This window comes from Corvus kubaryi, unplaced genomic scaffold (genome assembly GCF_017639235.1).
Source record: "Corvus kubaryi isolate FWS band 111438036 unplaced genomic scaffold, C.kubaryi_AGA036_p1.0 65037, whole genome shotgun sequence".
In the NCBI taxonomy this organism is placed as follows: Eukaryota; Metazoa; Chordata; class Aves; order Passeriformes; family Corvidae; genus Corvus; species Corvus kubaryi.
The window spans coordinates 85,765-98,316 of record NW_024581712.1 but is presented as its reverse complement, the minus strand read 5'-3'; the positions used below and the strand labels follow the sequence as shown (position 1 = coordinate 98,316).

Here is a 12,552-nt window from a genome sequence, read left to right as displayed (position 1 = left end):
CAGCCTTTCCCTCACCTGCTAAGCAGGTCACCTGGTCACAGAAGATCAGGTTTGTCAAGCAGGACCTGCCTTTCCCAAATGCATGCCAGCTGGACCTGATCCCCTGGTTGATCTGCATGTGCCACATGATGGCACTTGGGATGACTTGCCTCATGACCTTCCCCAGCACCAAGGTCAGGCTGACACACCTGTAGTTCCCAGGATCCTCCTCCTGGCCCTCCTTTTAGCTGGATGGCACATTTACTGACTTCCAGTCAACTGGGGCTTCTTCAGCTAACCAGGACTGCTGGTAAATGATGGGAAGTGGCTAGGAAAGCTCCCTCAGCACCCTTGGATGAATCCTGTACAGACTTGTGTATGCCTGTATGGCTTGTACTAGGTTACTGATGATTTCCCCTTGGATTTTGGGTCTTCATGCTGCTCCCTGTCCCTGTCTTCCATCTCAGGGTACCCAGAACACAACTGGTCTTACTACAAAAGACTGAGGCAAAGAAGGCATTAAGTATTTCAGCCTTTGTCACTATGCTTCCCCCCACCTCCCGGAAAGGATGGAGATTCTCCTTAGCCCTCCTTTGGTTGCTAATGTATTTATAGAAACAACTGTTGTTGTCTTTCCCAGCAGTACACAGGTTAAGTTCTATTTGGGCTTTGGCCTTTCTGATTTTCTCCCTGCATGACTTCACAATATCCTTGTAGTCCTCCTGAGTTGCTTGCACCTTCTTCCAAGAGTCATAAATGCTCCTTTATTCCCTGAGTTCCAGCCAAAGCTCTCTGCTCAGCCAGGCCAGTCCTTCTCCCCCTCTGTCTCATCTTTTGGCACATGGGGATGGATGGTCTGCTCTTGCTGTGCCTTTAGGATTTCCTTCTTAAGGATCTCCAGCCTTCCTGGGCCTCTTTGACTTCAGGACTGCCTCCCAAGGGACTCCGTCAACCAGACTCCTAAACGGGCCCAAGCCTGCCCTCTGGAAGTCCAAGGTGGCTTTTCTTTGATCCCACTCCCTACTTCTTCAAGAACTGAAAACTGTACTATTTCATGGTTGTGATTAAAGGATCCTGCTGAAATTTGTTGAGCACTGTTTGCAGTACTTAAAAGTCCTAACTGAAATAGCCCCCAGAAAGTGCAAGTGGGCTCCAGCCAAGCTCTGAGCCAGCCAGCTGGAGCTGTGGTGAGCAGGAATCTCCTGAGCACAGGAACTGGCACCAGCGAGGTGCCTTCAGGGCCAGACCAAGCCTTGAGGGAAGGCTGTTCTTGCAACTTCACTGACCTCTTTGTGCAGCTGTGCAGAGCTGGGGTCAGGGAAAGGGGCAAGGGGTCCATCCAGCAGGGGATATTCTGAGAATAAGATGACCAGTGAGCAAGAATTGCATTTCACAGAAAAAAAAGAAAAAAAGGGATTTCAACACTTGTTCCCCACTCCAGGAGGAATTCAATTTTGGATAGTCCCAACATGAGGAGAGGAGGGAGGAGAAGGGAATGGGGGAAAGGATGAGGGGGAAACGTGGAGAAAGCCGGAGAGGAGCGCCTGAGGAGCTTGGGCTGGGGCAAAGCCAGCATGCCTGAGGTCAGACGTGGGGAGCACTTAATCCTCAGCAGGGCTGCTCACTTCCTCGCTGTTTAAAAAAAATACATCTATTTACAGGACCTCTCAGGGAAGGGAAGTTCTGTGAATCAGTGTCTGACTATTAGCTGCTGACCCAGATGAAGGCATTAGCAACTTGGAGTGCCCCTTTCACGTCGGCTCCCCAGGCATCCTGTGAGCTGTGTGCCATTAGAGCCAACCTCACCTGACCTTGCATCACTGCCACGTTGACACAGCACCAAGTAATGTCACTTATGGACCTCAGCTGACCTCAGGGGGCTTTGCTTCCTGCCTTGAACCTCTTCTTTCAAGGTCCTCAGCGTGTCATAGTGCAAAATCTTTCAGCTTCACGTTAGAAAACTCCTCAGAAGGATGTATTTTCTTTCTGTGCCTCACTGTCCTTAGAGCTTCTCACAGTGACCAAGTTAGAATCATAGAACCATAGAATGGTTTGGGTTGGAAGGGACCCTAAAGATCATCCAGTTCCAGCCCCTGCTATGGGCAGGGACACCTTCCACTATCCCAGGTTGCTCAGAGCCCCTGGCCTTGGAGACTTCCAGGGATGGGGCAGCCCCAGCTTCTCTGGGCAACCTCTGCCAGAGCCTCACCACCCTCACAGGGCAGAATTTCTTCCCAACATCTAACCTAAACCTACTCTCTTTCAGTTTAAAGTTCCTACTCTCTTTCAGTTTGAAGTTCCCCAAGGTCCCTTTCATCACATAATTGCTCTGCAGAGCACCCCAAAACACATCCTACCAGTTTCCAAGACCTATGGATTGCTGAAGGTCCTTGAGGCTGCCCACCTCCTGCTAGGTATTAAAGAGGCTTTCTTTGAGCTTCCATGAGGCTCCACAGTGCCTGTCCCAGACTGAAGGGTCACATCTGAATCCAGGCTCTGCCAGTGGTGCCTTCCCTGTGCTCCACAGCCCTGACCCTGGCCAGGGAAGGGTGGGGTTCAGTCAGGTGCAGCTTCCTTGAGTTCCTCATCCCTTCAACCAGGAAAATCCTCAGAACTTGTGAATTAGAAGCCCTTGTGAATTAGGTAAATCCTCAGTTTTCTTGACGGCCTCTTCCAAAGTGCCAGCCAAAGGCATCCCTGGGGGATGAGCAGGTTGGTCCAGCCCAAGGGAGCATGGACTACAGGGGAAGGTGATGTCCGAGAGTCTGTGCAAATGATGGAGAAATTTCACAATTTGAGAGGTTTCTGGTGGGAATTTGGCACCAGGAGGCACATTTGTAAGGGCACCCAGAGGGGTTTTCAAAAGATCCCACTCTCCCAATGCATTTATTTCAGTGGAGGTTGGGGACCAAAGAGCTTCCCAAAGCCCCATTGCTGTCCCCTGGCAGGACAAAGCTGAGTGAGCTGTGACACTCACACTGTTGCCTCTCCATTGCATAAGCCACAAACCCATGGCCCCGTGTCTGTGCAGCTCTACCCCATCACCCTGGCCTCGTGCCACCTTCAGGAGGACACAGAGCACCTGGTCTGCATGAGAGCTGCTTTAATGACATTAACCCCTCCAAAGCTGTGTTGTCTGGGGAATGAGATGCAGCAAAGGGATTCAAAGTAGCAGCTCAATGTCTTGTGCTGCGTGGTTGTAATGGATTTGGGTCAGCGCTAAATGCCCTGAAAGTTGATTTATGATCTCATTGAACCATGGCCTCTGCTACTTGGGAAATTTGAATAACATTTCCAGAAGTACCTAAGTGCTCCTGATATATTTTACTGCCAAAATTCCATTTGTTTCATTTCCTCTTTTTCCTCCCACTTTCTCCCCTTATTCCCATTATTGTTTCAGGAGTAAAGAAATGTTGTCAGTGTCACAAATAGCTCTGAAATCATTTGCATACAGCTTTTTTGGTTGGGGTTTTTTTTTATTATTTTTTATCTCAGTCCTCCCAAGGCCTTCACACACACACCTCTTATCCTTATCTCTACAGTCACTATGGATGCATCAGGGATGGGCCTGGAAAATTTACATTTTGATAATTTTCAATGGGAAATAGATTTCCCTGTTTTGTTTTCTGCTTTTGCTTTTTTGCTCTGGCCACTGGAGTCCTGAGACCTTGTCCTCCTCCTCCTTCTTCTTGTTCTCCTCCCCCAGCAGGGCTTTAATGGGAAAAGAGACCTAAATTTAAGGACATTTATGCAAATTAGAGGATATACATACAGCAGGAAAGCTGCTGACATGCTTCCATGGCATGGGCAACTGTCCTTGATAGGAAAAAAGAGATTCTGAACTAATGGGAGAGCTTTAGGGTTTGCACCTTCATTTTCTGATTATAGAGTTTAGGAGTGCTTGGGGATTTACATTAAAAATAAACATAGAGGGCCAAAATGCATGTCTGTGCATCTGGGAGAGATAGGGAATGTGGACACCCAGAACTTGTTTTCTCGTTGTGCCAAATCTTGATTTGGTTGAAGTGAATGGAAACATTTCCACAGGCTTCAGCCAGATGGTAATTTAGGTTTTTTTCTGGAAAAGGTTGTCCCTGTGGAAGGAGCACTATTGCACACTCAGGACTGACTGAGTCCTTTTTATAGCTGCTTCTTGTTTATAAGCAAAAGTACTTACATTAACATTGCAAAAACAGTCTAATGTTATTGCATTTTAAGGGCACATTAACTTGACAGAGCAGCCAAGTTTGTTGACTAAAATGATTTACACAACTCTAAGGCCACTAAACAAGTATTTCTTAATGTCTCAGCAGCAGCTCAAGGGAGCAGAAGCTAAAAATGCCACAGCTCAACAAACAGTTCTGTGTTCTGCTGTTGATAAATACATCACGCTTCTTTGCAATTAGGCCTTTCACAGTTGTTTTAAAGAAAAAAAAACCAACAACAAAAATCAACAAATAAGCTGTAATTAAATAAATAACATGAATAATTTCTAAGTGCATACTGTCCTCTTTCCCTCCTTCCATTTCCCTCATATTACTCCATCAAAACTGCCCAACAAATCATCTGCAGTTTGCCCAGGATTCCCTAATTACCTTCAAACTGGCTGCTGGCTGGCCAAGAGGCAACCCTTGGGGTGGCCTGGTCAACACAGCTGCCCTTTGCCTGGCAGGGACAGGTCACTCCAGGTGTCAGGAAACTCCTTTTACACAAGTTGATCATCCAAGGTTGCCTGAGGGACACAGAATGTCCTCCACCAGCAGATGTTTTGATGGGAGGTGAGCATGTTCACACCACACAGACAAGGTAAGCACCTCCCAGGGCCAGCCCTAAGACCAAGAGCCTACACAGGGCCATGGAGCCTTCTGTGGAATTCCAGTCAGAGAGGCACCCCCTGATCTGTCAAGCTGCAGTAGGAATAGGTCCCTGTCAAAGGTTGTCATCCATTAGAGCTCAGTCAGGATCTCTACCAGCTCCCCAGAGGGAAGTGTCCAGGTGCCTTGCCAAGGGAGCTGTACAAAGTGGAGATAGTTCCTTATCAAACCAGGCAAAGGACTGGTAAAGGGAGCAGAGATACTGAATTGAGCTAAACAGTGTTCTGGCAGACATCCAGTACCGAGCACGGTCAGGCAAGGGACTCATTAACAAGGCCATTACTTGGTTCCTTTTCATCTGGCAAAACTTCCATAAAAGATGCTCTTCAACCAAAAGCTTACTTGGTTTTTGGAACTGGATGATAAAATTCAAAGTCTTCTATCATACAGAGGTCAAGCAAGGTGACCTTAGAATCACAGGACCATCACAGAATGATAGAAGGGTTTGGGGTGGAAGGGACCTTAAAGATCACCCAGTTCCAACACCCTGCCACGGGCAGGGACACCTTCCACTATCTCAGGCTGCTCAGAGCCCTGTCCAAACTGGCCTTGAACACTTCCAAGGATGGAGTATCCACAACTTCCCTGGGCAACATGTTCCAGTTGTGAAGGATTTAAAAACATTGAAGACTACAAAATCAATAATTTAAAAGATTTGAAAAGCTTTTGTCTCTGCCAGAAGTGTTGGAGAGGGAGAACAGGAAAGTGTGCTCTGCAGCTGGACTCCAGGCAGGGAAAATATCAAGCAGCACTACACTGTGCTGTCTGTTTTGGTAATTTCTATGGCCATGGTTGCCAAACAACAGAGATCCTCACTGATGTGCTGACTTCCAGCAGGCCTGGTGCAGCATGAACACAGCCAAATTTCACAGCTCCAGAAAGAGATGAGAACCAGTAGTTTATGTCATCCAGTCACATAAAACGTAAATATGTCCTAATGGAGGCATGCAAAGTACTTGCTTTACTTCCTCTCCTAAGCCAGCTGAGAATACGCTTTGCTGCTGCAGCAAAAGCGGCCAAACCGCTGAATGTCACGTTTCAGGCATACACCTTCCATCATGCACAGCCTGTCTGTTCCCTTGGTTTTCCTTATTTTCTCTGTTAGGTAGCAAGAAAGCTCCACTGTAAGGAGACAGACGTCTCACAGACCTGATTCTCACTCAGGCCCTGCCATGCATATTCATCACACACATCTCTCCTGCCATAAGAAGGTGGCTGGTCTTTTGCCTGCCATATGATCATTTGCCAGAAATCATTTTAAATAGAGAGGACAATGAGCCTGTTACTTAGAAATGTTTTCTGATAATTATGTTCTGTCATCCTGAGCCAAAGTGATGTAACATCTCTGCTCAAGCAGTTCCTACACAGATGCTGCCCAAGCCCCGTTTTCCCTGTGAACACTTGGTGAACAGTGAAAGACAGAGAAGGAAAACACCACTTGGAGTCACACTATCAGTATTTCCATGATGCAGGAAGAAGGCCATGAGCTGAACTCTCTTTACATAAACACCAATAGGGGATAAGTCAGTACTCTTGAAATCGGGGTGTCACCTTATTTCAACATCAAACTAAAGCTTGATGTGAAAGTTCAGTCAGAGCTGAGTCTGGCTCCACAATTTATAGTATTTATCTAACTCAGGAGACAGCATGATAGTAAAATGTCTCAGTTGCCTCTTTAATCTGGATAGTTTATATCCAAAATTGCATTTAACAGTCGGAGGATGGGAAGGAGGGCAAGTCACAGTTTGGACCAGGTTTTATTGGTTGCACAGGGAACTGCCTCTGGGGAACTTCTTGGGGAACAAGACCCAGGGAGAGGCTCCAGAGCAGGGATGAACTCTGGCCTTGGAGGCCAGGGGAGAGGCAGGAGAGGAGTAGGGAGGGAGAAACATGTGCATACAGAAGGGCAAAGGCACTTGGAATTTCCCAAAAAATATAGGCTACAGGGCAGGAGGCTCAGATGAGAAGGGCACAGGCCAAGCTTGGCACAGGAGACAGCTCAACCCTGCTGCCCTGGGAGGAGACAGGAATTTATCCACAGGCAACACACTCTGCCTGCACTGCTGAGCTTCCCCCCTGCTCCCTCCCTCTGTGCCTGAGGACACTGCACATCTCCTCTGCAAGGGCTACAGCCCAAACCCCAGGAGCCAGGCTTCAAACTGTGGGAACACATTCCCCGCTGGGGGCTGTGAAATGGGATCCTGCCACCGCAGCTGGAGGGACTGATCCCTGCTTCCAGAGAGGCTGCTCAGCGGCCAGACGGGCATAGGGGTAACTCCCCCAGGTGGTCAGTGACTGGCTACTGAGCCACACAGACTTCCTCATGTAAAGGTCGCTGTTATTTTAGGTTTATTAATAAAATTATCTTTGACTGGGCTGAAAGCCACTTCACTATGGAATGGTATCTGAATCCTCTTCAGTTTGGGGATGCAGGGGCAGCAAGCAAAATCTCAACAATTTGCAAAATTCCCCTCTGAGACACACAGCCGTGCACTTGTATTTTTAAATATCAATTTGCATGTTATCTGGAACGGAAACATACATTTACACACATATGTGTATAAAACTCAAGAGACTTTCTGAAGACATTGAAGTGCAGCAGAAAGTTGTCCCACGTCCCTTCAGGCAGGGCTCTGAAATGCCTCTCTTGGCCAGGTGGTATTCCCTGTCCTTCTTCGCTGATGTATGAGAAGGTAATGGAAGTTTATGCTTGCCCAAGAGCTGGACCCCTCGGGAATTTCCAAGGAATTTGTGCTGCCCTCCTCACACAGATTCAGCAGGGGATGGACCTGCCATGGGCAAGACTGGCGAGGCCGGGTGTCCCCAAGGCCGGAGTGCTGCTGTGTTAGGTGCAAAAAAAGCCAGGCTGTCATCCAGAGGGTGCTGCAGCTGAAGCTTTTGGGTGCAGTATCAGGGCTGGCACATCCCAAACCAGCCACAGGTCCCAACACAGATGTGCTGTGAGTGGCACAGCCACAATGGTGTGCTTGGACCAAAACCACGTCCACCCACAGCTGCCGTGGTGAACACCTTGGCTCCCTGGGAGGCTGACAGGAGCTAACGAGGCCTGAGGCTCTGCCTTATCCCTTTGCTTGGCCTTGGTTATCCAGTGCCAAGATCTTCTCCAGGACACTGTGACAAATACCTTGTCTAATGGCTTCCCCTGAAAAGCCAGGATTTTCTGCGTCATCGCCAGACGCTCTCGGAGGCAGACCCGAGTGATTCAAGCAGCGAGCAAATGCCAGAAAGGGGATGATTTCACTGCACTATTGAACACATATTGGGCAGATAAGCCTAGCAACAGGGCCTCTGTCTGCAGGCTGACTCCCAACAATCAGCCACTGCTGCAGCTCCCTGTCATTCAACCGCATGAATAAATAAATGAGATCCTATAGCTTTTCTGCAATAAGCAGAATATTAGCAGTGGCTCTCAAGACGACCTTTATCAAAGGAAGCAGCATTTATGCTGGAGAAATCGATCTAAAAATAAATGATTATCACTCATGTATACATAGAAATACCAAGGGCAAGATATGACTTTCTATAGTGTGAAATGACTCATTTTCCCCCTGAAGTTTCGGTGAGTGTAGAAGATCCTGCTAAGAGTGAATCACTGCAAATGGCCACTGGGTGATTGGCTGAGTTTGAACTAATCCCAGGGAGGAGAGCTGACGCAAGGGCCAGGGGCCTGGGACTTGGAATGCCTCAGCTATTTGCAGGGCAAGGAAGGCAGACATTACACTCAGTTGTCACCAGCAAATCTCAGATTGCTCTGACAGGTGGCAGATTGCGAGACGTGAATGGCTACAGCTTCCAGGGCAACACTTCTGCTCATGGAAAGTGGGATGAGGCCAAGGGAATGGCCCATATTTCTTCTTTGTGTGTATACACGTGTCCACACTCTTGCATAAATAGCTGTAAAAAACAAGAGCACCTCTCCTACGGATCAGCCAACTAACTTGAACCCTCCTTTATACTTGCTAGCTCAACCCCTTGGTAAGAGTTCAAGCTTTCTGGGAGCGTAGCTGAATTTCCAGCCTCCAGAACAAGCCCCAAAACATTCTGATGAGTTACTTTCAAACTTTGGCAGCACGAGGGAATTCATCAATTCTGCAGATAATCATGGGCATGTGTGGAGCCCCTGCTCACTGGGCTCAAGCCACTCCTGGAACAACCAGTGACAGCAGTATGATGCTTCAAGGATTTTTTCTTTTCAGTTACCTCAGTGAGGTTTGTCCTCTGTGTCATTCCCAGGTATCCAGGTCAGCATGGATGCTGATCAGCACCCCAGGGAATGGCACAAGCCTCGCTGAGGAGGGGAGGCATTCCCTCTCTTCCTGCATGCAGCCAGTCTGGACAGCATATTACTTGTGACAGCACCAGGAGAAGAGCTTTCTCCTCTCTTCCCAGAGGCACAAATGGAAATTGAGGACGGCAGGACCGAGCAGGCATGGCTAAGCAGGCCGAGCAGTGTGCTAAGCAGGCACACAGCAAATTCCTGACTCACTTAGGAGTGCCTCCCCCAGGGCACAGGCATTACACGCACAAATATCAGCTTCACACTGGAGACGTGTCCCGAGGAGGGAGGTGAAAGAGAAGCAAGCCACGACTTTCCAGATTGGTTCACAGCTTTTTTGCAGCCTCCCTTTAAACTGTGATCAGAGCAGCCTGATTGCTGGGAAGGGAATGATCCCCAGAAAACTCTGGCTTCCAGAGGCACCCAGCAGCCTCCATAAGCAATGTAAGTGTACCTGTGCCTGTCAACAGCACATCCCAGCCATGCAACATCACACACGATAGAACGGGCTGAAACAGCAGTGTGTGGATGCCTTGGGATTGGCTTCACATGGAAACTCGTGCTCTACAATCTGCTATGGACAATTCCCATCTCACAGCCCAGCACCTGCCACGTGTGCAGGTTCCTTGCACTCCGTGAACTCAGTTGCTGAACGTGGGTCTCACAGAGGCTTTACACCTCGCTAAGAACCTGGCTGTCTTTCATTTCCCACTCCCAGAGCATGCAGTCAACACAGCTTGCCCTGTATCCCATAGGGAACTTCGTGAAAACTGGTAAAATTTTGTTGTGGGTTACAAGACAAAATAAAAACCAAACCAAACCAATTCAAGGAAAACCTGTTATGGAGAAGCATTTCCTCAGATGACAGAGCAGTCAAACAAAAGGTCTTTCAGAGAACAGAGAGAAACCTCTTTTGACTAACACAGTCTGCCAGAAAGAATGAAATCCTGGAAGGATTTTGAAAATGAGAGGGAAATGTGGATATTTCCACATCACAGAGATTTTTTCTGACTTTAGTATAACCAAAGCGGTTTAACTCCCCCTTTGAACTCTCACTTCTCCCTCCTTCCAAAGGCGGAGGGATGACAGGAACACCTGCAGTTCCTCCCATTCCTAAGGGGCATCAGCAACTCAAACACACGGGACAAGTAGGGATTTTAAGCACATGAATTATTTGCTAGAAACATTCATTTCCACTTGGCTAATTATCCTCAGACCTACTTGGATGACTATAAATCCGTTCATGATTATGAAACAAGAGAGGGATGCAGCTGTAGTTCATCCTGTATGCAAACCCTTTGCACAACCAGGATGGAGTCAGCCCTTGTCCCACTGCAAGAGCTGTGCAGCTGCACAGCCACAGCCAGCTGCTGCTAGGGCAGGGAAAAGGGTCGGGATCTCTTAGCCAGCCTCACACAGGAGTTAAACAGGACTGCAAGACACTCATTTTTTTGCTGCCATGAAGTTATTCAATTGCACTTGCCAGTCCCATGGCACCTTATGGCCAAAACTACAAAGAAATGTCAAACTAACCATAGGAACCCTCCCAAATATTGATATATTTGCATTTTACCTACTTAAGGACAGCCTCAAAAAACCCATGCAAACTCCTCAAGTAAGTGGAGTCCTCAGTAGCTGGTAACTCACATGGTTTCCAATGAAATTAAGGTTTCTGGGTCCTTCTGGGACAAATTTAAACCACTCTGCTCTTAGCAATGCAGCTTATCTAGAGGGAAAGATAAAGTATAAAAAACCAGACAAGCTGGCTGCAAATCCCACTGCACCCCAGCTCTCTGTAATTTCAGAAAAACTGGGTGAGTGTTAACTACAAGTTTGCATTTTCCAACAGAGGACATTCAAAGGACAATTATATCAATGACTGAGAAGAGCTCATAAACCACACAGGTGAGATCTATAACCATTTGTAGGTGAGGCAGGAGACTTCCACATAACATTCATATTTAACACAGTCACGTTTCCCTTCGTATAACAGGTCATAGTTGAACCCTGAAGAACAGATTCTTGCATGAAGAATTTTGTTAAGTACATCCCATTTTCAGTGGCTGAGATTCTCCTTCGGAGAATAATTAAGTATGCAATATATGGTCTAAAACAGCCAGGAAAGAGATTGAAAATTCAGAAAATTGAAAGGAAATTATTTCAAACTGGAGTGCTCTGGAGACTAAGTTATAAATGCTTTTGAGAACCTGCATTTATTACTTGCAATAAATAACTTTTCTTCCAAACACGCCTTTGTGTGAGAGATTAGCAGTGCAAGTGGAGCATATTTCTGCTGTGCAGAAGTTACTTATTTTAGAATAATGGACGTCACAAATTGGCCCTGCATAGCAACACTCATTGGAAAAAGATCACAGCTCCACTTAACACAAAAGTGCAATCTTGAAGCCCATTGAAACTGAAGTCTCTTCACAGGGCAAACACTGAAGTAGCTCCTCATTTACGTAAAGCCGGACAATTGTTCCACTTCCATACACAAAAAATTGCTTAGATATCTGCTATGCATGGGGAAAGGCTCATTAATCACATTACAGCAAGTGAACATCCCAAGGTTAAATCCTACTGCTGTGGAGCACTTCAGTGGTTTATAAAAGTCATCTAAATGGGATTTATATCTGCAAATCTTCACACTGCGGTGAAGATTTGGAGCTTACCTTTAAACTCGAGGCACTTTTTTTTTTTCCCTGTAAGAAAAGCACAGCTCTGAAAAACAAATCTAGATAAATAAGGTTTAATTCTTCACTACATTAAGCCTGTTTCACAGCTGTGTCACTGCAGTGAAAATCAGTGGAGTAGCACTGGTGAAAAAACCCCAACATAACGATGATGAGAACTAGCCCAGGCTATTTTGAAGGCTGTTCATGCAGCCATTCCACTTGGGTTTTCTTCAAGTCCCTTTGGATAGCTGCTGTGTGGAAGGAGGATGTAGGAAAAAAAGGCTGTGAGATGGTAAACCTTTTTCCACCCTTGTTTGCTTGTTTTATGGCATTCCTATCTTGCTGCCTCTGCATCATAACTCTACTTTCCTTCAAGGAAAAGAAAACAATGAGACCTAGATTTATCCTCACTGAGCGAGCTGCCTTTCCTTACAGTTTTGGTTTTTTTCTCTGTGAGAAGCAATTACACCTGAATTTGTTCCAGTGCTGCTGACTGCCCAGGAGGATGACTGGGAGCACGGGCTGGGAGCCAGAGTAGCTCCAAAGGGACCAAGGGGACAGTGCTGATTTACATCCACAGGGGAACTGTCTCGGGAGCTTTGCTGTCGGGCAGGTCATTTCACTTCTGGAGTCTCCACTGGCAGACACTTTAAGTTTCCCCTTAGAAATCACACAAAGCTTCTCAAAATCCCACAGACCACTTCAAAGTCACCTTGAAATCACCTGT

General features: G+C 47.0%; 1 protein-coding gene across 1 annotated transcript in view; it reads right to left on the bottom strand.

Annotated features, from left to right (window-relative positions):
- Positions 1–3,492: 3,492 nt before the first annotated feature.
- LOC121672915 (heat shock factor 2-binding protein-like) overlaps positions 3,493–12,552 on the bottom strand; it is a 58,815-nt gene continuing 49,755 nt past the window's right edge. Inside the window, exon 8 of the mRNA XM_042045827.1 lies at positions 3,493–3,709. Coding sequence (XP_041901761.1) covers positions 3,693–3,709 — 17 coding nt within the window. The 3' untranslated portion in view covers positions 3,493–3,692. The remainder of the gene's footprint in view (positions 3,710–12,552) is intronic.